Source organism: Mytilus edulis, chromosome 12 (assembly GCF_963676685.1).
Source record: "Mytilus edulis chromosome 12, xbMytEdul2.2, whole genome shotgun sequence".
In the NCBI taxonomy this organism is placed as follows: Eukaryota; Metazoa; Mollusca; class Bivalvia; order Mytilida; family Mytilidae; genus Mytilus; species Mytilus edulis.
In genome coordinates this window covers 77818952-77845740 of record NC_092355.1, presented here as the reverse complement: position 1 = coordinate 77845740, position 26789 = coordinate 77818952, and the positions used below count along the sequence as shown (strand labels likewise).

At 32.1% G+C, this 26789-nt stretch overlaps 1 protein-coding gene and 1 long non-coding RNA gene across 3 annotated transcripts in view; one reads left to right on the top strand and one right to left on the bottom strand.

The window, feature by feature from the left end:
* Positions 1-1072: 1072 nt before the first annotated feature.
* LOC139497212 (ATP-dependent RNA helicase DDX54-like) overlaps positions 1073-26789 on the bottom strand; it is a 40998-nt gene continuing 15281 nt past the window's right edge. For both annotated transcript variants that reach the window (XM_071285330.1, XM_071285331.1), the window contains 10 exons: positions 26401-26535; positions 24083-24174; positions 23613-23748; positions 21451-21524; positions 20603-20779; positions 19505-19644; positions 6385-6489; positions 5226-5332; positions 3470-3607; positions 1073-1291 (listed from right to left, as the gene is read on the bottom strand). In XM_071285330.1, coding sequence (XP_071141431.1) covers positions 1095-1291; positions 3470-3607; positions 5226-5332; positions 6385-6489; positions 19505-19644; positions 20603-20779; positions 21451-21524; positions 23613-23748; positions 24083-24174; positions 26401-26535 — 1301 coding nt within the window. In that variant the 3' untranslated portion in view covers positions 1073-1094. The remainder of the gene's footprint in view (positions 1292-3469; positions 3608-5225; positions 5333-6384; positions 6490-19504; positions 19645-20602; positions 20780-21450; positions 21525-23612; positions 23749-24082; positions 24175-26400; positions 26536-26789) is intronic.
* LOC139497226 (uncharacterized) lies at positions 10759-15088 on the top strand. Its single transcript, XR_011657721.1, has 2 exons — positions 10759-11126; positions 14229-15088. It is a non-coding gene; the product is annotated as an uncharacterized lncRNA (long non-coding RNA).

Sequence of the window (26789 nt, the reverse complement as noted above, 5' to 3'; positions counted from 1 at the left end):
CCATTCACTTTTACTAAAGTTAGAGTGCGAAAACTAAAAGTATTCGGACGCCGGACGACGACGACGACGACGCCGACGACGACGACGCCGACGACGACGACGCTGACGCCAACGTGATAGCAATATACGACGAAAATTTTTTCAAAATTTGCGGTCGTATAAAAAGTGTCCAAAAACTTTATAGTTAGATGAACATGAAATTTGAGGCCAAAACCGGCCCTTACCGGACCTACTCCTTTTACAATATTTACATCACTTTGAGCCATAGCAGGATATCAGCATCATTCAGCATGACTGAATAACACAAACAAACAAAAGACATCTAGAAGTCAACATTTGGTCTTGCCATCATAAAACTTTCAAGCACAGTTAGTGGATATAAAACTCAGTAATCAACCAATCAAACTATAGGATTTTGTGTTTTAAATTATAGGATTTGGTGTTTCAAGCACAAATTTTGTAATGTGAGTACCGAGTGAAGATTTACCACCTAGGGCCAGGGTCTTCATCTATAGAATATCATGTCTGTTTAGTTCACGCATCATTGTAAATATAACGGAATTTGATGAGACTTTCATCAAAGTGAGAGGTTTAGCGCTTTAAAACCAGGTTTAATCCACCATTTTTTACATATGAAAATGCCTGTACCAAGTCAGGAATATGACAGTTCTTGTCCCAATCGTTTTTGATGTGTTTTGATCCAATGCTTATACCACTGAATACCAAATATCATTGACCTATCACTTGTGGTTCCCCATAAACTGAACTAATCACAAACTAATTCATGTAAAATAAGCAAAAGTTTCGAAGTCAATAGACCATGACTGAGGGGGCAGGGCCAAATTATCTCCATGGAAATGAGATGTTCCAATGCTTATACAACTGCATACCAAATATGATTGACCTACCACTTGTGGTTCACCATTAACAAGAACTAATCACCAACTATTACATTGTTGACGCTGTCGCAGACGCCGAAGCTGGAAACAGCATACCTATGTCTCGCTCTTTGACCCTGTCAAGACGAGATACAGATAAAGATGCCAGGTTCAACCAAAAATAGAAAAACAGATTATGATATCGGAACTAAAATTTTATTTGTTTTTCTTGGACTTAAATATTGAACGTTTCTGATTGCTATGATGTCTGTAACTTTGATAAGCTTGTTTTTTCTCTTTTACATTTCTCTGTTTCAGAATCTGGTCTTTTCCTTTCAGTTCACTTTTAAATTTTCTCTTTTTTCCTCCAGCAGATTTGTGTTGGTTACTCTCTTCCATACCTTGAGTGTGCCCTGAAATATCAAATAAAAAGTCAACAATTGGTAGAATTAAACTAAGTAACTGCTATTTAATGTTACTTATAAGTTATTGTCATGTTTTCATCAGTGACTTGGTGAGTATCCCAATAATAAGGACTGGCCTTCTGATAACAGAAATATATAAATCTGTGTGCACTTTTTCTCGAAATCACAATAACAAAATTCTGATTTCTATCCATTCTTGAAAAATACAAACAATAAATGCATGTCTAATTCTGAATTTACAGTACATTGTTTGATCTTTTTATGCCCCACCTACGATAGTAGAGGGGCATTATGTTTTCTGGTCCTTTCGTCCGTCCGTCTGTTCGTTCATCCGTCCGTCCGTCCGTTCGTCCCTCCCTCTGTCCCGCTTCAGGTTAAAGTTTTTGGTCAAGGTAGTTTTTGATGAAGTTGAAGTCCAATCAACTTGAAACTTAGTATACATGTGCCCTATGATATGATCTTTCTAATTTAAATGCCAAATTAGAGTTTTGACCCCAATTTTACGGTTCACTGAACATAGAAAATGATAGTGCAAATTTCAGGTTAAAGTTTTTGGTCAAGGTAGTTTTTGATAAAGTAGAAGTCCAATCAACTTGAAACTTAGTATACATGTTCCCTTTGATAAGATCATTCTAATTTTAATGCCAAATTAGAGAATTTATTCCAATTTCACGGTCCACTAAACATAGAAAATGATAGTGCGAGTGGGGCATCCGTGTACTGTTGACACATTCTTGTTTTGTTTCTGTTATATGCCAGTTCCAGTAACCTTGGATTCATATTATGGGAGAAATCACAGAAATCCAACTATCTTTCGCAGGGAGACTGGCAACAATTGGCAATAAACCAAAATTTTTAAAATACCTTAACTAAAATAAATACCTTGACTAAAATCAACTCTCAAAATATTCTTTTGATTTGACAGATATAAATTTTCAAAATACTTGAATCACACACTAAATAGGAAAAACTTCAATGGATACTTTGGATTCATTTATTTTTTGTGGTTTGAAGAAAACTTGCATATTCATGGATATTTTATAGCGTGGTTTTTGGCAAAGTCTGCATACAATCCTTTAGAAAATTTGTAATTTCGTTGAACATTTAAATTCGTGGTTCCCTTGTACCAAACAAATCCAGGAAAATTGGTATCCAACAAATATTAATGAACCCACAGTATATAGCAGTAAGAGAAACACTAATTTTGATTATTGAGAAGCATTAATATTTCCTCAATATAAATATAACATAATTAAAATGTTCAGCTGTATTATAATGTACCACCTTAATTCAAACAAAAACTTGACACAAGACAGACCCAGGCTAACAGACTAAAAATATTATCACCCATCATTCTCTATTCTTTGGTTCTTTTTTTTTATAGCTCTTTTAAATAGGCCAGCTCTGGGATATGGTTTTAAGATGAATCTCAGAGGCCGATTTAGGGGGGGGGGGTGCTTTTTTGGAAAAATTTGGTTGCTTGCATAGGGAATCACTTAAGCGTGACTGGAGCAGGCAGTCAGTGGGCCCCACTTATGAAAATTTCTGGATCCACCACTGAATCTGTCATGTGACTTCCATCATCACGTGACAAAAATGTATGCATAGAAATTTCCAACACATGTTGAGCAAACCTGTGAAAAAGTTATATTTTATACTGCACAAAATACTTGGGAAATTTAAATCTAAAAGAATGGTCACCCTCCCTCAGTCATACGGCAATCACAATTATGTACTTACAGAACATTAATTATTTCTATACTCCCCTTCAGAATGACGATTATGAAAGGGCTGGAATCTTTTAATAGAGCAGGGATACAGGCGCGCCTTCTATAACGTCATACAGGCATGCAAAATTGACAATCTTTCCGGTGAAAGACATGATTCCAGAAATGATCGATTCTATATTCATTATTCAATCACCCCATCTCTATTCTTAATAATTTTGGTATATTTTCTCAATTCTTAATCATTTTTAATCTATTTTATCTATTCTTACTTGATAGGCCATTTATTCTGTATTTTCCCAATATTCATTATTCTGAAAACCCCATCCAGCCAGACACCTCATAATGAAATCAAGTACATTACAATAAATTTATCTTTTCTTTAAATTTAATTTTTAAACCAAATTTTCTTTTTCCTCTCTTTTTTAATAATACATACATCTTCGTCTTTTAGTTCCTAAGACTGTAAATCTTTCAGACTGTTGCTGTGGTTTCCTCTCGTGATCGCTATCATTGTCATCGTCATTCTGGTTGTCTTGATCGTCTACTTTTGTTTTGTTTTTCCATTCTTCATAAGTAAACAAAGTTAAGGTCAAAGGTCTAACTATTAAACACATTAAAAAATTAAACACAGGTGAACCTATGCCTGGTAACTCTTCTGTCAGAAGATTAACTATTAAACATATAGGCTCCCTCAGGTAGAAATGGACCTTATGCTCGTGAAAATCAATATATATATCTGTTAATCTATTAATGCTTGAAATAACATATCTATCAAAAGTCTAACATTTGGAAGATTAAGTTGTTATACGAATCCAAGAAATCAGCCCAAAATCCATCTTTAATTTTGAATTTGAACATGTTCAATGTTCATAAATCCAATCAAAGTAGAATCCAAGTACATGTACATTTTCACTTACATAAGGTCAATTTCTATCCGACGTAGATCATATGTTAAGGTTGTAGACCTTGGTTCAGGGAGATAACTCTTTAAATCAGTTATGTGTTTGTTAAAGTCAAGTTTCATCAATGTTTTTTAAACATTTACCTGAAACAGATGGGAAATAATCTATGTAACCTAGAAGCTTAGAATATATTTATGAAAATGGTTGACACAAACATACTGATGATTTTAAGAGTTATTTCCCTTAACCTAGGTCTACCTCCTTAAGTCTACAGTATGTCATAGTTATGATTTGTGAATTGTATCTAAGCACCAAATGGTAATATTTGCCAGACATGTCTGATTCTGAAATGCTAATTAAATTTAATGGTATTTAGGATTTCTTTCAAATAAAAAAGAAATAACAGAAATAATTATTGTCATTTCATTGTGATGAGTATTTTAGAAATGCATAGAGTTTTTTCATGTTCCACTTTTAACTTTGCCTAGTCATCCCCCCTTTTTTAATCTTGGGTCCACATTTTTTGTTACACCAAGTTTTCTCTGTAATGTGGGAGCCCAGGAACAATAATTGTAGGAGTAGAATTTTTGGGTCTGGAAATAATTATAGATTATCGTTGATCATCTCAACAAGATTGATTTTCTCGCTTGAGCTGGTACAGATGACCAATGATAATCTGTTTATCGCTATTTTACCTATGACGACGTTGTCAATTTCATGTCAATTTCGTTAGCAACGCCACGTGGCCTCCTTAGTTTCTAGCGATAATTTTCCATCTCAAGCGAGAAGCATGATATGAAAATTATCACAAAAAAAGATCAAAAGAAAATGCACAAAAAAGCGATAAAAGCCATTATCGCTAGTTTACAAAATTTTCCTTTGATCTTACTGACTGATAATTTCCTTTTCACCACATTAGAATGATATGAAAAATGATCGCTAGGAAATAAGGAGACATGAGCCTGTTGTCAATGAAATTAACAACGTTGTCATAGTTAAAATAGTGATATACAGATTATCATTAGAAATCTCAATCTCCAATGCTTTTCAAGGGAGACGGATTTATAAAAGTTTTTCCAAACTAGTTTCCGAATCCCATATTAGAACTTTTATATAACATTGTAATATTTATCTTGACATTTTTCATTAATAAATACTGTTTAAACTAATCTTGATTGCTTTTCTCACTTTCGCGGTACCAGCTAAAGCGAGGAACTCTATCTCGTGGGGAAGATCAACAATAATCTATAAGGACAACATATATGTTTTGACTAATGATATAAGGATATGCAGTAGACTTAAATGATGCTGAGATCAGAGCTCCACTTTCAGTTCTGATCTTCTTCTTCTTTGGATCCAGTCCTCCATCCTTTACAAACTTCTTCTTCTTTCTATCCCTTTAAAATACATTTTCTATTATAAATACCCTTTTTAAAGTCATATGAAACAAGTGGGTGGTGAAAAATAATGATTATCCAATTCTTGAACCAATGCATGTATATATCATAAACTTAGTCCTCTGTGCACTATTTTATCATTTTTTACGCAAATATATCGTATAATCGTCAATTTTTTTTCTCTCTGTCTGTTATGATTTAACAAATATGGCTGCTCATTAAATGCCGTGTTTTGAAGCCAAAAATTACCGATTGTCACCTTATAGTAAACAAATAACAAAAAGCATAGGTATTGAGCACGTGTTTAACATGTATAATCAGATAATTGTTTATTTTAATGACAGATCCATGCGTATTGTGATCACCGGATTTTTACGAGGAGGTTCACGCTCAGGTCACTATGCATACGGAAAATATGTTGGCGAATAGCTTCCTGGAAGCAAGCAATTAAAAAAAGTAAACTTCTTCTAAATGTGGACAAATTAAAGAATTTTCCTCAGAAAAAAGTATATGTACATAAGTTGTATAATGAAAACTATTCATTTAGTTATAAAAAAACATATGCAAATTTTTTTTTAATTTGAGGTTTCTTATGACTTTAAATCATCTTTTGAACAAAACAATGTTCAATTTGGTCAAACTAATATGTAAAGGGATTACAGAAAAAAAAGTGTTCTGTTTATAATTATATATATATATATAAGCAGATGGTATATAATTTCAGAGTCCACTTTACAAATTATTGTGAATATAAGTGGTCTTTTAATTCTAAAAGCCAAGACATATCTATTTATGTTTGTATAATACTGATGCTCTATACATTTTCTAATGAAAACAAAAATGTCTACAAAAACAAGTTATAATTGACCATTACAGAATCTAAAGGACTATGGGTAATTTCATTGTTCCTACACCAAAATGGTCATTGGTTGAATTGCCATTGTTTAGTATTATTTTTGTATTATCCAAATCCGGACATTTTGATGTACACTTTTGAAAATTTTACCAGGATGCATAATATTCTGAAACCTCTAATTGTGTACAATATTTACCATCTGGAGGCTGATTTTGTTTGCTGTAATGTATTATCTTCATCCCCAGTTATGTCCATAGACACACCAGCCGCCTGCTGCTCAAACGATGTACCAATGCCCAGTCTGTAAAGGTAAAAAAACAATAACATACAGTATCCATGGCAACAATGCTGCTCCCAAAGACCAAGCTGTATTCGGCTATTTTCTATCTCTTTAGGTCATATAGTTCCTAACTTATTCAAGCTTTAACATTTTTATAGAATGAGTGTTCCTGAGGAAGGTCAACCTAGAAAATGGCAGATGGACAGATGGCAAAAAAGGTACATTTAATCCCGCTGCAAATGTTTGCACCTGTCCTAAGTCAGGAATCTGATGTACAGTAGTTGTCGTTTGTTTATGTAATTTATACACGTTTCTCATTTCTCGTTTTTTATATATAGATTAGGCTGTTGGTTTTCCCTTTAGAATGGTTTTACACTAGTAATTTTCGTGCCCTTTATAGCTTGTTGTTTGGTGTGAGCCAAGGCTCTGTGTTGAAGGCCGTACATTGACCTATAACGGTTTACTTTTTTAGATTGTTATTTGGATGGAGAGTTGTCTAATTGGCACTCACACCACATCTTCTCATATCTATGTATACCTTACAATAAATCTACACACCAAATCATCTTCCTATATCTATGTATACCTTACAATAAATCTACACACCAAATCAATAAATCTACACACCAAATCATCTTCCTATATCTATGTATACCTTACAATAAATCTACACACCAAATCATCTTCCTATATCTATGTATACCTTACAATAAATCTACACACCAAATCATCTTCCTATATCTATGTATACCTTACAATAAATCTACACACCAAATCATCTTCCTATATCTATGTATACCTTACAATAAATCTACACACCAAATCATCTTCCTATATCTATGTATACCTTACAATAAATCTACACACCAAATCATCTTCCTATATCTATGTATACCTTACAATAAATCTACACACCAAATCATCTTCCTATATCTATGTATACCTTACAATAAATCTACACACCAAATCATCTTCCTATATCTATGTATACCTTACAATAAATCTACACACCAAATCATCTTCCTATATCTATGTATACCTTACAATAAATCTACACACCAAATCATCTTCCTATATCTATGTATACCTTACAATAAATCTACACACCAAATCATCTTCCTATATCTATGTATACCTTACAATAAATCTACACACCAAATCATCTTCCTATATCTATGTATACCTTACAATAAATCTACACACCAAATCATCTTCCTATATCTATGTATACCTTACAATAAATCTACACACCAAATCATCTTCCTATATCTATGTATACCTTACAATAAATCTACACACCAAATCATCTTCCTATATCTATGTATACCTTACAATAAATCTACACACCAAATCATCTTCCTATATCTATGTATACCTTACAATAAATCTACACACCAAATCATCTTCCTATATCTATGTATACCTTACAATAAATCTACACACCAAATCATCTTCCTATATCTATGTATACCTTACAATAAATCTACACACCAAATCATCTTCCTATATCTATGTATACCTTACAATAAATCTACACACCAAATCATCTTCCTATATCTATGTATACCTTACAATAAATCTACACACCAAATCATCTTCCTATATCTATGTATACCTTACAATAAATCTACACACCAAATCATCTTCCTATATCTATGTATACCTTACAATAAATCTACACACCAAATCATCTTCCTATATCTATGTATACCTTACAATAAATCTACACACCAAATCATCTTCCTATATCTATGTATACCTTACAATAAATCTACACACCAAATCATCTTCCTATATCTATGTATACCTTACAATAAATCTACACACCAAATCATCTTCCTAGCCAAGGGTGAAGAGCAGCATTTTGTATATTAACCTTTGGCTAACAAAGATGTCATCAAATATAGCTGGTCCTATAATACTTATTGTATTATAGAAATGGACCTCAACTAGAAAACGTAATTTTGACCAATGATCCATGACCATGAAGAAAAGGTCATATGGACACTGTCAGACAAACAACCATTATATACATTAAATATGGTTGATCTATTTCTTACAGTATCTACTGGGAAAACACACATTGACTAATGAACCATGAGAATGAGGTCAGACCAAGGTCATAAACCATGCCATATTGAAACTGACATACATTTCCCTAAAGAAGATATTGACTAAAGACCAGGTACCTCTTAAGAACAGTGCAATATTTTAAAAATACATGTATCAATTTTTTACATCATGCGACTCGCTTGAGATGGAAAATTATCGCTAGAAACTAAGGAGACACGTGGCGTTGCTAATGAAATTGACAACGTCGTCATAGGTAAAATAGCAATAAACAGATTATCACTGGTCATCTCAACCGTCCCTGCTCAGGCGAGAAATTCAATCTCGTTGAGATGATCAACGATAATCTATAAATACACATTTAAGGTAGTGATGGAGAAACGTGAGTAATTTGTTTATGACTTTCCATTTCAATGAAAAAAATCATATGTTTTACTTTATAGTTATCATGTTTATACTAAACAAATTTGAAAGAAATTTTTTTGTTCATTACAAAGTCAAACATTTGAAAAACATGCCTTATAAGGGGAGATTACTCAGATAATGTTTTTCTTCTAAAAGAATGTGCAGTACCTTCATATATTTTGTTAAGGAAGAAGGATGGGGCTTGGCGAACTTTTACACTTTTTTATTTTCTATCTTTCTACTATCATGACTATTTTTTCCCCCGTTGTTTCTGAATAAACCAATTTCAAGAGTTACCTATTTATTTATTTTTTCAAAATTCTATTATTTTTTTCTCTCTAGTCACATGATAATTGCTTTATTATTTATAATTTTTACAAAATACAGGAACTCTACAAAAATTTTATATGAAGCAAGAACATTTCCATCATATATTTCTAAATAGCAGCACTATAAACATTTTGTTAATGCAAAAAAATTGTATATATTTTTTTTTTTCTCCCATATATCTATAGTCTATAAACCTTAAGGAATTGCTAAAAGATTTTTTGGTGTTAACGACCGTATTAGGCCATATCATCTCATGATGCAGTGGTGCTATTTTATTAACACTTTATAACACATAGTATAAAAGTAGTTCTTGTGCTAATTGTAACCTAGCAATAATTGAAAAGACGGACAGGTGGTACTATAATGTGACATATCGTTACTGTGGTAACCATGGAAACAATAATTTGTCAGCAGGTTGTGGTCATTATTTATTTATATAAGTTAGTATTGGATATCTAGACGTGGATAGAAGTTGGTTTTAACTAAAGGTAAATAAAACACCGGATGATGGATAAAACTGAACAAAAGAAATAAAATACTGATAAGATTTATTAGTATTAGTAAAATTTAACTAGGAACTTTAGAGGAAATCTTGTTTTCATAATTTGATGAAAATGACCAAAGGAAGAATAATAATCACAAGTGTTACAAAAATCAATGAAATTAATAACTTGAAATTTAGGGGGAATTTTTTTTTCATAAATTGCCTAAAATGACTGAAGGAAAAAAAATAGGAAAGTTTTACAAGAATCAAGAAAATACCTGAAAATTTTGAAGGTCAGTGTAAAAATGTAACCTTGACTGTCAAAATATTTTTAACAGAAAAAAAATGGAAAATGTGTCAATGGGATAAAGATGCTATCCCATTTTGTATAAACGTTAACGTAATAAAGAAGCCTAACTACAGAACTGTAAAAGTGACACTAACAGCACCCAAATTAGAACTTGATCTGTGTTTTGTGGTAAGGGGCATAACTCTAGAACGGAAATGAAAAAAAATCAGCAATTTTTCCTTGTGGAAGGGGGCATTACTCTAGAACGGTAAAAGTGACACCACCAAAATTCACACATGATATGTATTTTGTGGTAATAAGCATTGTGTATAAGTTTCAAAATATTTGATTGAGGCAAACTATTAAGTTAGAGAATAGACACAAAAATACTGCAATTTTTTCAATTTATGGTAAAATAATTTAATTTTGGATGTAACGCGTCTTCTGATTGGCTGACGTTATTTTGTTATGAGCCCATAGACATAATTTAGTCATGTGACCGTGACGTCATCAACGTTTTTTCATGGTTTTTCGACCGGTTTAAAATGGAATTTAGAATTAAATTATAAGAAATGACTGTAATATCTATTCTGTCTATTCAAAATAACATAAAAAATGTGGTGCACACTGTTAAATAACCCGCTACGTGCGTTATCCAGTGTGCACCAAATTTTTTATGTTATTTCTTCATAGACAGAAAAAATATTACAGTCATTCCTTAATTGATTTTAATTATGCATGTGAGATTTAAAGACTGCATATATGTTATAAAAATACTTATACATGTATGATTAAATACACTTAGATATGATTAAATAGAAGTATTAAAAGCCTACACTCTATACAATTCAAAGGAACAAAAGGATTGTTTTATAGTAAGGTTTTTTAAGAAGGAAGTTATATATTGTGCAAGACTAATGCCTTTTAATTTCATAATCTTTACAACCAAAGACGTTGTGGTGTAATCCTACTTCAAACCCACTATAATGTTTACATAAGATATATCTGATAGTATTCCTACTCACTCATTAAGTTGGATTTAATAGTGTTAAACTTTTAAATCAAAGCGTTTCATACAAGGTATGACATTCTAATAATGTAAATTTTGAAATTAATGTGTGCATTTGTGAATACTTGACTATTGACAAAAATTATTTGATGGAAAAGATTTTTTTTTTTTTTTTAGGAAAAAACTACTAAATTATGAATTTAAGTTGTTATTGGGAACTTAATACTTTCACATTTAATGTATTAATAAAAAAGTCTCAATAATGTTTGTATTTACAGTATGTACTTTCCATATATATGATATAACTTTGTAAACAAATCTTTTCAACCCTTTTTAGAAACAACAGGCCAGAATAATCCATTTTTTCTCTCTAAATAACATCCGAAAGACATTTCATATTTACAAGACAAATTTACTACAGTTAGGGATAACTCATAGCTTTTTTCCTTAACAATCCTTCTACAGCTTTTAAGAAACAACAGGCCAGAATAATCCATTTTTTCTCTTTAAATCAAATCCGAAAGACATTTCAAGACATTTTACAAGACAAATTTTCTTCAGTTTGGGACAACTCATAGCTTTTTTCCTTAACAATCCTTCTACAGCTTGAGGAATACAAAAAGTGTAGACATTTTTACTAAAAAAAAACCCCACCAGTATCAAGATAAATAATTACAAAATAAACAGCTGCCAAAATATAGAATTACTCCAATTACATGACAATCAAATATTATTAATCAATTTCATAAATTAACAAATAACCTAATTACACCCACTCATAATTAGGGCCTCCAAGCAATTAGGTCAGAACAATCAATATCTGTGTCAAATCTACTTCACAGATTACATTGCCCTCTAAATAATCAGATAAAATACTTCCTAACCGAGAGATAATCAGTTTGTAAAGATTTATTCACATTAAAGGTTACAAAAGGTGAAAAGATAAGCCAAGTCTATATATTATGTATATATATGGTTAGAGCTTCACACATATAAAGATATAAACTTGTTTCAAACAAGGTAACCTATATTTTTTATTATTATTTTATTACTGTCAAATTTTTTGAATACTTTTTTCTGTGTTTTGTCGATAAATAATTAAATAGGGAAAATATTAAACATTATTTTCATTATTATCATATGTTTGGGTTAAGTACATTGTAAATAATAAAATTATCATAATTCAGTGTGACTGTCCTAAAAAAAGGGATGCTCAAGTGATTCCCTATATATTTCACCAAATTTTCCCACAAAAAGGGGGGGGGGGGGCTGGGCATCTTGTCATGACTTATTATCTGTTTGGTTTGATTTTTTCTCACTTTATTTATTGTAAAACAATCGATTAAGAAACACCAATGGTTTAATCTATAGAAAAAACTGAGAAATGAGCAATACTTATGAACCTCATCAACAAAGGACAACAGGTTCATGACTGACAGGACAAACAACCTTCACCCTATAGAACTTTTAAAGTGGGGGTATACATCAAGGAAACAGCATCAAAATATAAGACAGACTGACGTCCATTCATATGTTGATGGTGTCTATACAATACATGCTAAAACACTAAAAGTCATTAAAAGTCAAAAATAAATTTAATTGACTTTTAACAAGAATATGTCCAAAGTTCACGGATGCCCAACTTGCACTATCATTTTCCATGTTCAATGGACCGTGAAATTGGGGTCAAAACTCTAATTTGGCTGTAAAATTAAAAAGATCATATCATAAGCAACATGTGTACTAAGTTTCAAGTTGATTGGACTTCAGCTTCATCAAAAACTAACTTGACCAAAAACTTTAACCTGAAACGAGACAGACAGACTATCAGGCGAACGAATGAACAGACGAACGAACAGACGGATGCACAGACAAGAAAACATAATGCCCCTCTACTATCGTAGGTGAGTAGGTGAGGCATAAAAATCAAAAGTTAATTCTAAGACAACTTTTGACCATTCCTGACCTGGGACAATCCCATGAACTTATGGTAACAATTATTTTCAATTTGAAGGAAATTGAAGGTTGATAGTTCAATTTCTCTTTATTCCTGTTTGTTTTTACACATTAATTTCAATGATCAACAACTTCCCAGAGATAATGGGACACACCTACACATTTTGTTTATATCTATGTACACAATGTATTAGTCAAAAGTTTCCTGTTATTTAAGTTCATGTGAACTTTATTTTAATCATATTTATTTGTTTATCTTATTTCCGTCAAGGTTTATTCTATTTTTATCATTAAACAAATTTGTTTTGATGAACAGGAATTCCCCAAAAATGAAGTAATTTATCCCACACTTTGATACAAATATAGTGGAAACTTTAAATATCCACAACAGACTAACAATAATTTGTCTGAGGTATAAACAATAGAGGTTTGTAAAGTTGAAGTTTAAGAAATTTGGAGCACCTGTTTTATCCTAATTTTATTTTATAGAGCACCTGTTTTTATCCTAATTTGTGCACCTATTTTTGTTCGATTTATTCTTAATTTGTGTATTTCTCTGTCCTGAATGTTCTTCCATTTATTTGTATTGTAGACCTGTCAGGTAATGTTGTCATTTTAGTGTTATATTTAACATTGCCATAAAAGCGAGAGGTTTTGGCTAGCCACATAAGCAGGTTCAATCCTCTATTTTGTCTTAAAAAAATGTCCTGTACCAAGTCAGGAATATGGCAATTGTTATCTTATAGGTTGTTTCTGTGTGTGTTGCATTGTTGTTTGGATTTTTGTAGCACTTTAGTGTTTCTATTGTGTGGTTGTTTTCTTCTCATATTTGATGTTTCCCTCAGTTTTAGTTTGTAACCCCAGATTTCTTTTCTCTCAATGGATTTGTGACTTTCGAACAGTGGTATTCTACTGTTGCCTTTATTAACACTTATTTAGAGCACCTGTTTTATCCTAATTGAGCACCTGTTTTGACCCAATTTCAAACACCTGATTTTACCCTAACTTACAGCAACTATTTCTATTCCAATTTAGAACACATCAGGGGCAGATCCAGCCATTTGAAAAGGGGGGTGGGGGGTTGTCAACCACATGTCCCTGTTCAAATGCATTGATTAGCCAAAAAAAGGGGGATTCCAACCCCCGGACCCCTCCCTTTTGCACATTACTTATGTCTTTGAAAACTGTGTTTAAATATTTCTGTTTCTTTTTTTCAGACCTATAACACAAATTTACTAAAAGTAGAAGAAAAGAGCTACTGGACTTTTAAAACAAAGATTTAAAGTTCTCCATTAGTGGTATTAAATCATATATAAAGAAGAATACCAGGGATTAAATCTAGTCCAGCTTGTGAAGCATTTATCTTCAGAACATCTATCAAAGAAAGGAAATATAATCTCAATTGTGCTTTAGAAAATTGTAACCAAGACAACTGAAAGACCTTGCCCTTCAAAATGGCTACCATTGCGATTGATTACAACATGGTGTATACAGCCGCCTTCCAGAAAATGATTGTAGCTGAAGCAGAGATGGGTAATATAGAGAGAACAGGAAGGAAATATGGAGTCAAAGTATCGTGGATAAAAGAATGGCAACAGACTTGGAGCAAGAAAGAAACCAACAACAATGAGTTTGTTTCCATGGGAATAATTAGAACTTGATAGGTGTTCGGGAGATATGTTTATTGGATTTTGTTGATATTTGGATGGTAGTGTGTTCAATTTTTCTATATGTGGATAAACAGCTGGTTTAAATATAGCTCAATCTAGATGGCAGATAATGGGATATACTTTGTGTTCATGGTGCATTCTGGGGTATAATACATTCTATGATGTCATGTGATTCTTAATGTTGTCATGTGACTCATAATGTTATAAACTGACTCATAATGTTATCATGTGATTCATAATGTTATAAACTGATTCATAATGTTATAAACTGATTCATAACATTATCATGTTTTAATGCTCACTACTAGTGTTTATTCTATGAACAGATTTTGTGAATAATGACTTAGACAATGATTTTTGTGTTGGTGCTAAAAGTGAAAAACAATTAAAAAATTATGTAACAAATATGCAAATGTCACTTTAATTCTTTTGGCTCATCCTTTTTATAGTAAGAATGTGTCCATTGGAAACATGTCAACAAGCAAATAAGTTACCAGTTGATGGGACTACAACTTTATGGTAAAGTCCTTGAACTCAAACTTTAACTACCGCTGTTTTATTCTCCAAAATTGAATTTGAACCTGCCAGCTTTTTTGACAGACTAATGGATGGATAAAACCACAGACCTAACAAAATCAATATGTTCCTAGGGCTTCATCATAAGGGGAAAAACAAAATGTCATAAGAGACTCACACTGATGCAAGTGGCTGTCATTAACTTGCAATTATAAATTTTTGGTCAGTGTTGTAGTCATCGCTGTGACTTTGAAAAGAACTATGACAAATCCACTGTACTTTTGGTTTTAGTTTTATTAAGATAAAGTATTAGTTTTGTTGAGAGTAAATACTCAGTATGTTGTGTTGTTCAGTAAATACTCAGTATGCTGTGTTGTTCAGTAAATACTCAGTATGCTGTGTTGTTCAGTAAATACTCACTATGCTGTGTTGTTCAGTAAATACTCAATATGTTGTGTTGTTCAGCGTATAAATTGATTGTTTGATTGCTGGTGCTTTAACGCCTCTTTTAAGTGCCACCTTATGGCTATTTTGAGTAGGCCAGTTTTATTGGTGGAGGAAGCCGGTGTGCTCGGAGAAAACCACAAACCTTCTATAGGAAAACTGACAATCCTAGTCAATTAAGACTGGAGTTGAGTGCACCTACAAGTGGGGTTCAAACTCACAACCTCAGTGTTGACTAGCTAGTAATTACAGTAGTAGAACTATGTAGACCGCTTGACCACTGAGGCCCCACAGCACATCAACAAAAAGTTGCTACATGAAGAAACATGTCAACTTTTGGGAAAATATTGATTACTGTGGGTTCACTATTACTCATAGGAAAAGACAGTTTATTCTTTGATTTCATGTGTATGATTGAACCACTTATTTATATATTCAATGAAGTACAAATTCAAAATAAACTACAGATTGTGTCAAAAACTACGAAATCAAATATCCATGAAAAATGCAATCGTCCCTTTAATCTGTGAAAATTGACACCAACGAAAAATAATAAAAATCCACAGTATTACAAAGTAAATATTTCAAAACATTCTGGAGTTCATTAACAACATGTGTTTCTCCATTTTTTATGACTATAAAAGTAACCAGGAGCTCCACAGGGTGCAGCTTTATATGACTGCAGAGGTCAAACCCTGGACAGTTGGGGCAAGTATGGACACAACATTCAAGATTGATGCAGCTCTGAATTTGGATTGTGATCAAATTTTGACATAATATGGGTTTCTGACACAAAATAAATGTCAATTTCTTACAAATCTATTGTGCAATATTGTGCAATTAAAGATTTCTTCTTCAAACTTTTCAAAAATTTGGAATTTGAGAAATTTGGAAAAAAACTACCGCCCCCCTTTTTTTTTTGGCAATTAGTCCAAAATCTGACATTTTATTATACACAATTGAGACATTTTATTATAAACAATTTACAAGTAGTGTAAGGGTGGTAAATCAGAAAAAAAACTAACATTGGATGTTAAATGTTTCTGAGTTAATTCCTTTACACTGCTTTTAAATTGTCTTATAAAATTTCATAACCCCCCAAAGTCAATACTAACCATCCCTTCATGGTATGAAAACTTGTGGTACAATTTTGAAGAGATTCATACACTTAACCACAAGTTATTGTTTAAAACTACAAAAATGCTTATTTTGGGCCCCCTTTTTGGCCCCTAATTCCTAAACTATTGTATTGGGACCATAACCCCTAAAATCAATACCAACCTTTCTTTAGTAGTATTGAACCTTCTGGGGAAAATTTATAGAGATCCATTTACTAAAACTAAAGTTATTGTCCTAAAACTAAATGTGTAAAAACGCAATTTTTTTTTCTTCGGTAGTATAAAAATCATTAAAGAGTACATATGGCCCACTGTATACAATAATCTGGTAATTGTTGAAAAAATCTGTTTAATGGTTGTCTGAGTTTGTTCAAAATTTTAAACATTCCATATATTTTTTTTTATGTATATCCATAACTGTAAAACACAACATTAAACTCTATCATTTATGGGATCACATGGGGAATTCCAAAAAAGAAATATTAGCACCAAAGGGTAAAGATTTTTTTAATTTTTTCATTGAACATTGCACTGTTGTAGTTGATTCAGCTACTATTATGGACAAAGGAAGATAACTCCAATTTAAATAATTACCAACTTTGGGATGTACGAATGGATGGACGTCTGTCCGTACGTACAGACAAACAAGGATTAAACTTAATACCCCCTCCGCTACAGCATGGGCATTAAAATAAATGGGGAATGTGTCAATGGGACACAGATGATGTCCCTGTTTGCATATCAATTTAAGTTATAAAGGGAAATAACTGAAGAACCGTATAAGTGATGATACCCAAATTAGTACTTGAGTGAGTGTAAATAGTTATCAAAGGTACCAGGATTATAATTAAGTACGCCAGACGGGCGTTTCGTCTACATAACACTAAGCAGTGACGCTCATATCAAAATAGTTATAAAGCCAAACAAGTACAAAATTGAAGAGCATTGAGGACCAACATTCCAAAACGTTGTGCTGAATACGACTAAGGTAATCTAGGATAAGAAAATCCTTAGTTTGTCGATTTGTAAACATGACATTTATAAAAATGAACATATAATTGATATTCATGTCAACACCGAAATGTTGACTACTGGGATGGTGATACCCTCGGGGATCTCCAAGTTGTTACCTCCTTCGCTTGATTGTTTTAAGTTACAAATGCTAAAGAATAAAAATGGTATAAAAAAAAGTGATAATAGTACAAGATAAATAGGGTGATAAAATTGTGGAAGGTAGGTTGTATTATGATTCAAAAGGTGAGAAAAAAGACTTCACAGATGACAAAGGGAGAACAGAACATTTTGTTGAAGAGACTTATAAAATCATGGCATAAATCTAACAACATAAACACAAATCTTCAAGTGCTCCATAAATAAACTGTAAATAAAGAGAGATGTCTCGCCCTTTTTGAAATTTTGATAATAAAAACAAATGTCGAATTAAAATAACAATTAGACCGTTGGTTTTCCCGTTTGAATGGTTTTACACTTGTAATTTTGGGGCCCTTTATTGCTTGTTGTTCGGTGTGAGCCAAGGCTGCGTGTTGAAGGCCGTACACTAACCTATAATGGTTTACTTTTATAAATTGTTATTTCGATGGAGAGTTGTCTCATTGGCACTCACACCACATCTTCCTATATCTATTTACCATAAAATTGAGAATGGAAATGGGGAATGTGTCAAAGAGACAACAAGCATTTACCATGTACGTTATGCAAATATTCAAAGTCAATGAAACATGACTGAAGGAACATAGCTCAATAATCTCCATAGAAATGAGATGTGTCAATGCTAATACAACTGCAAACTAAATACCATTGACCTATCATAAGTCTTTCCCTTTAAACAAACCTAAACACACACATAAATTTGTAAACTATGTTAAAGTTTTAAAGTCAATGAACCATGATGAGGGGGAGGGGCTTTATAATCTCTATGGTAACAGGACTTACAAATATCATAAATTTAAATATCACAGACTTGAACAACTACATACCAATAAATATTGGCATACCCCTTGTCTGGAATTTAGTGCAAATTTAGACATGTTAAGGTTTCTACCTGTAATTATGATGCTTCTTATATAGCAATGGCTAGACGTTGAATAAACACAATCATTACACAACACATTTAACTACTTTATACAACACCCCTAATGGTTCTCCTTAAACTGATGTAATAACAAAGTAATACATGTAAACTTAAGCAAAAGTTTCAAAGTCAATAGATATATAAAAAAAAAAAAGATGTGGTATGATTGCCAAAGAGACAACTCTCCACAAGATACCAAAACGACACAGGAATAAACATCCATGAATGAAACAAAAATATCATAATTGCAATATGAATAAAAATACTGAACTTCTCAGTCATGTGTCATTTAAGTATTATCAGAAAATGGTATAGGCTAGGGCACTCATAATGCCATTTTTTGGTAGCCCCATATAATAAATTTACCAGGAAACAGTCTAAATGTTTTTTTTCTTCTATAAAATAATCAGGAATAACCTTTATACTGTCCTTAGCTCTGATACTGAAATAATACAGATGCCTATATTAAAAAATAGATAAATATATTGTTTGCTATGATGTTAAAATTTATCAAAATAAACTTGATTTGATTGTAGCCTCCCCATTTTATATTCTTTTATTACCTGCTCTCCGTATCAAAGTCTGATGGTTTATAATGGAGATAATTCTCTTCCATTGTAACCTCCCCCCTTTTTTATATATATTTTTTTTACCTGCTCTCAGTATCAAAGTCTGATGGTTTATAATGGAGATAGTTCTCTTCGTCTCTTATTTCCACTTTCCTTTTCTTTGTACCTGGGTCTACAGTTGTCTGACATGGCCTCTTTTTACCAATCACAACATTGAAAGCATTCTGTGGAGGAAAAAAATGATGGATATTTTAAAATGAGGGGGAAAGACACAACAGCTAACACTAAAATGCAAATGTCAAAGAAAGACAGGAAAAAATGATGAATGTGTCCATCTGAGATGATGCCTCTGCTTGTATATAAAGTTATGAAGGGACATAACTCAAGAACAGTAAAACTACAAAAAATTGTATATTTGTACTTGATCTGAGTTTTATAGAAATAAGCATTGAGTATAAGTTTCATAACATTTGGTTGAGGCTAACTTAAGTTAGAAAATGGAAATGAAACTTCTGTAAAGGGGCATAACTCTAGAAATGTAAATGTGATGGCACCCACATTCAAACTTGTTCTGTGTTTTGTGGTAATAAGCATTGTGTACAAGTTTCATTTAATTAGTTGAGGCTTACTTAAGTAAGACAATTGAACCAATTTTGGGACATACAGACAGACATTAAAGGGTAAAACCTAATGACCAAACAAGTGAAATTGTAAATAATAGAAAATTTGTCACGTAGAATATGTACTTTGATCAACAAGACTGTTCTGTTTTAGTTTTTCTGGTTTTTACCAATTTTTTGGTTAATTTTGACACAAATTGTATGATATATAACAGAACAGGGTTTCAATGTCCCCAGCATTGCACATATTAAATCTTTTATCTTACAGATATGAAGGTTTGAGAGCAGATGAAATGCAATTTCCAATATAATCAATATTTTCAAGGGGCATAATAACTATTTAAAACAAGAATGTGTCCCTCTACTATTGTAGGTGGGGCATAAAAATATTTGATCAGCACTGTTTTTTTTTTTAATTTGTGGAAGACATTGCCGATATTAAACTTTGATATAAATGTGAAAAAAAATTTGGCAAAAACTGTTGGTAGGGCTAACAATGCGATGGTCCATAAAATTAATATTTCAAGGGGACATAACTCTCTTGACAAGAATCATTACTCACTGTCAAGTCATCCTCATCTGCTGCATCTTGTTTGTTTATAGTTTCTCTGTATGCTGGAGTTGTCTCCCCTACCAACCTATTGACCTGCTGTTTTATCACTCCTTGATGGTATCCACGTTTCTTCTTCATCACGCCAAATGCTTTAGTTTTAGACGTGGCATTTACTTCAAATATTGTCTGAAATTGATATCATAACAGTTAATTCTAGTAATACATTATTGATGATTAATTTCATTTTCTCGGGCAACATTGTATGTGGGTTTAGGGAAAACAAGAATATGTCCATAGTACACGGATGTCCCACTTGCACTATTAGTAGACCATGAAATTGAGGTAAAAACTCTAATTTGGCATTAAAATTTGAAAGATCATATCATAGGAAACATGTATACTAAGTTTCAAGTTGATTGAACTTCAACTTCATCAAAAACTACCTTGACCAAAAACTTTAACCCCAAGCAGCACAGACGGAGGGACGGATGAACAGACGCACAGACCAAAAATATAATGCCTTCTACTATCCTAGGTGGGGCATAAAAATATTTTCCTGGATTTTATATTTCGTTGTTTTGCTTAAGTTTGTATAATAAGCATAGGCAATAATTCCTGAATCTATACTACTGTTATGTATGTTTTATTGTCTGTGGAAATAGTTACCAATAATTACCAAACATTGTAACTCTTACTTTCAAATTTTTGTAACCTTTTTTTAATATTATCTCTTCCAATAAATTGTATTGTTTTTTTATTTGTTTTGTAGCTGTCTAAATGATGTATTCTCTACACCTCTTTTCAACCATACCAATAATGTGTAACTAATAAATGTAAAACTGTTGTATTAAGCTTACCGTGTTGGCCTTGTATGACTTCAGTGCATTTAACAACTGTAATCGGCCATCTTCTTTTATACTGTCAAAATCACCTGAAATAAAACGGAAAAAATCATGTAACAGGTAATTCTTTAATTCTATGATTTTAAATATATCATGTATATTGACAGTTATAATATCAATATATTGTGGATTCATTATTTATTTTTGTGGGTACAAATTTTCGTGCATTGCGGAATATATGTGTCTATGTGATTTTGTGGTTTTACCAATGTCTGCATACAACATGATAGAAAATGCGTAATATTGAACATTTGAATTCTTGTTTAACTTTACCCATGAAAATTGGTTTCCAACAAAAAATAATGAATCCACAGTAGAATAGAAAATTTAAATGAAAAATGTGGAATGTGTCAAAGAGACAACCTGACCAAAGAGCAGAATACAGCCGTGAACCACCAATGGGCCTTCAATGCAGCCAGAAAATCCAGCACCCAGATAGCTTTAGCTGGGCCCTAAACAATAATGTATACAAATTAACTCATCATAGATACCAGCACTAAATTTTATATATACGCCAGACGCGCGTTTCGTCTAAAAAAGACTCATCAGTGACGCTTGAATCCAAAAAATACTTATAACACTTTGGTTGAAAACATAGATGTACCAAGGGGGTAATAAAAACCTTAGGTTTAAAAATGAATACTCTTGGCTAAAAAGAAATAAACTAAAAAGTAAACTCTGATCAAAACAAACCCCATCATAAAACCATTATAAAGTAAACTCTGATCAAAACAAACCCCATCATAAAACCATTATAAAGTAAACTCTGATCAAAACAAACCCCATCATAAAACCATTATAAAGTAAACTCTGATCAAAACAAACCCCATCATAAAACCATTATAAAGTAATCTCTGATCAAAACAAACCCATCATAAAACCATTATAAAGTAAACTCTGATCAAAACAAACCCCATCATAAAACCATTATAAAGTAAACTCTGATCAAAACAAAGTCCATCATAAAACCATTATAAAGTAATCTCTGATCAAAATAAAGCCCATCATAAAACCATTATAAAGAAAACTCTGATCAAAACAAACCCCATCATAAAACCATTATAAAGTAAACTCTGATCAAAACAAAGTCCATCATAAAACCATTATAAAGTAAACTCTGATCAAAACAAAGTCCATCATAAAACCATTATAAAGTAAACTCTGATCAAAACAAACCCCATCATAAAACCATTATAAAGTAAACTCTGATCAAAACAAACCCCATCATAAAACCTTTATAAAGTAAACTCTGATCAAAACAAACCCCATCATAAAACCATTATAAAGTAAACTCTGATCAAAACAAACCCCATCATAAAAACCATTATAAAGTAAACTCTGATCAAAACAAAGTCGATCATAAAACCATTATAAAGTAAACTCTGATCAAAACAAAGTCGATCATAAAACCATTATAAAGTAAACTCTGATCAAAACAAAGCCCATCATAAAACCATTATAAAGTAAACTCTGATCAAAACAAACCCCATCATCAAACCATTATAAAGTAAACTCTGATCAAAACAAAGTCCATCATAAAACCATTATAAAGTAAACTCTGATCAAAACAAAGTCCATCATAAAACCAGGGTGAACTCCTTTGGATGGGAAATATAAATCTTACCATTGGCAACTACTTGATTACAATATAGCGGGTTATTTTCGCGGGTGTAAAATTTCGGGATTTTCATTGAATAAGGTATACGAAAAATTTTGGCGGTTATTATTTTGGCGGATTCAACATTTTTAGCATTACCTTTGCATGAACACTTTTAAATTGGCGGAATTTATTTTGGCGATTATGTTCTATCCGCGAAAATAAGCGAAAATTTACACCCCGCGAAAATAACCCGCTAAACGGTATTACCTGTACCACTAAATCACAAACAAAAGACAATTACTTATTGAAGATCACATTTAGTTTTACAAGGAGGGAATCCATTATAAGAAGGGGATTACTTTGTTTGGTTTATATACTTACCAAAGAGTGGATGAACACCAGGTTTGACCCCAGATTTATTCATCTCTTTATAACATTTATATACTTACCAAAGACTGGATGAACCCCAGGTTTGACCCCAGATTTATTCATCTCTTTATAACGTTTATATACTTACCAAAGACTGGATGAACTCCCGGTTTGACCCCAGATTTATTCATCTCTTTATAACGTTTAATTGACTCTGAAGCAGGTGCTTGTCGAGACTTGATATATTTATTCAGTGCATTCTCAACCACCTTCTTCATGCTCTCCTGAAAAGAGAAATAAAGAACTGCAGGAAAAATAGGCAAATTGTACCCAAGGAAACAGGTAATAAATTAGATTTAAATGTGTTTTTGGAATTCTAACTAAAAAGGTTTAGAAGATAGGAAGTCTGAAAAACAATAAGTTTATTTCTATCTAATAATTTGTTTTTTCCTTTATTTTGACCTTTTGTTGTATCAAATCAATGAGTTTTCTTTCAGCCCCTTAAATATCAAATAACACATTCTTCGTGCAAAATTACATAAAATTTGTCATACAAACTGAGAAAAAAGTTAAAAAAACTCTCCATTTAATTACTATAAAAAGAAAGATAACTCTTACTAGTTCTGCCATTTCTGTATGCCAGATTCTTGTTTTTTCTGACATGTCATCAATAACATCCTGAGGTACCAAGCCATAAAAACCATCATCATCTGAAAAAACATATATCATATATATCAATTAATATAGTTTTTAATTTTACATTATATGGTCTAGATAGGTAAATAGGGAGAGTAGAAAAGTTTTATGGTAAAACCCAACCACATTTTGTGCCAACACCAAGTCAAGATACCAAGTCATGGGCTGTGTTGTTTGTCACTATTTGTGTGTCTGTTATTTTTAAGGAGAAGTCAGGTGTTCATGTGATCCAGTATTTGTGTAATTTTTGTTAACCTTTATATGTATTACTTAAAACTTGAAAAGTATCAAATGCTAAAACGCCTAAAAAGAAAAACTGAACTTCAGGTTTGAACCATAATATAATCTACAAAATTACAATCTATACTATTAAACAAGCAATCTAATTAAAATTAAATCCTTTAATTGCTCCTGTTCTGATATGATGCGTGACATATCAGAACAGGAGCAATTAAAGGATTTAATTTTAATTAGATTGTTAAACAAGAAGACCTCATTTTAAGTGTCGCTTCTCTTCCTTCCAAAATAAATAAATCATCATGCCTTTGTGTTCTATAGGTACCATGCATAGTCCCATTTGTCATTTGTTCTTATGATTATTCATTTTGGGTTATTTTGAGAGAAAAACAAAAATAAAGGCGTCCAGATATAGTTCCGTCATTGGAAGGAATTTTAAGTCAGACTAGATTTCCAGTTTGCTTTTTTCTGCATACCATGAATAAAGTGTATGTGATATTTGCTATCATTTTAAAGTTAACTATGGCGGTCACAGAGTTTATTATATAGAGAATATACAGATAAACACTCATATTATTCATGTATTATTGAAATTAAAAGAAAACCAAAAATTGGAATTCTAGAAAAAAGGAGGAGCTGGGCTAGAAAAAGAATTGTCCTCAGTGGCAGATACAGAAAATTTCATAAGTTGGGGCCTTCTAACAGCCTAAGAGGGGGCCCGTTCCAGTGATGCTTCAGTGATTCCCTATATAAGGCCAGGATTTTTTATTTTGTTGGTTTACGGATCCGCCGACCCGATTTTGCCGATTCCTAGAATAAAAATAAAATTGACTTTTCATGCTTTTTTATTCCCACCGACCCAAACAGATACATTATCTCTGAAAAAATAATTAAATTCTTCTTTTTTATGAAATGAAATGCATGAATCACTAACAAAATTGATAACACTCTCTGTTGTGAAAAAATAAAACTTCCAGTTTACGTTTCTAAAAATAGACAAATCAATTATAACTCACCTTGAAATGTCGTTTACGCAAATAATTTTGCGGAACGAAATCTGTGTTTAAAACCCATTACACAATAAGTTTGTTTCCCTTATTTGTCATCAGTCTGTAAGATGCATAATCTCATAGAAATAGACTTGTCCAAATGTGGACAGGTGGAAAGCACCTTGGAAGTAAAAGTTCTGAATATCAACAAGTCATTTACAATTTTCTTGTTTCATGGATAATAAAAAAAAAATATCGTCCATTTGGATTAAAAACGGGAATGCATGACACTAGATTAACCCGATATTCTCGTTTTTTCCGTGGACGAGTCTATTACGTTTTTGACAAGTGTGTTGAAACTTATTTTTGTACGACGTTTTTTACATTTTTTTCTTTATCAGTTTTCGTTTTTGAAGATCATTACTCACCAAGTTTTCTGGAATTGATTAAGAGCTACGCGAGTTTGTTTTTCTTGGTTGTGAAAAGACAATTTAATTTCGTTTCTGTCTGTGAACACCCCCCTTTTTTACGGCAAATCATTAGACAATGTCATGCGATATTTATGACAGCTGAGCAAGAATATTTCATCGAACTAAAATTTGAAATGATGACAAAATAGCATAAAATCATTTTGTTAGAAAGGTGAAATGTATATTTATTTTGGCTTTTTTTTCTGTCTTGAAAGGTTTTTTTTTTCTTTTTTTCCCCGACCGACCGACCCGACTTTTTCATGGGGGAAAATCCGTAAACCAACAAATTAAAAAACCGTGGCCTAATCAACCAAATCTTTTTCACAAAAGGGAAGGGGGGCAGTCCCCCTAAAAAATACCCGCTAAATCCGCCTCTGGTCCTATCCCAAAGTACCTATGACTTTTGATACCTTTTCTGAATTTCTCCATCATTCCTACAACAGTTTACACACTTTCAACCACACTCTGAATGCCTGCGATTTTGCAGGTGTCTTCTAGTTACTTATAATTGAAGATAAACTGAAATAATGCAAAGAATCAGTACCTGTGACTTTTTTATCTATTGGAACTACTTTCAATGATCTGCCCAAGAATACACAAAGATCCAGAAGATATGGCATCTCGTCCAATGAAACAAGAGAATAAGCCATACCACTCCTTCCTGCTCTGGCTACTCTACCTGAAAAAACAAACAACAGATACATGTATATTTCATATATGAAAATACACTAATCTATTCAAAAGTTTTAGTCATAAAACAACATCTTTATGATATCTTGCTAGCCAGTATAAGATAAAAAGCAAATAGAAAGTCCAGTTTAAAAAGCTTAAATATGTGTGCATCAGTGTTAAGAAAGATACAGTACTGCAGCAAACAGACACTCCATAAATGTATTCACACTGTTTAGCTTACCACTATGATGTTTTTTACCA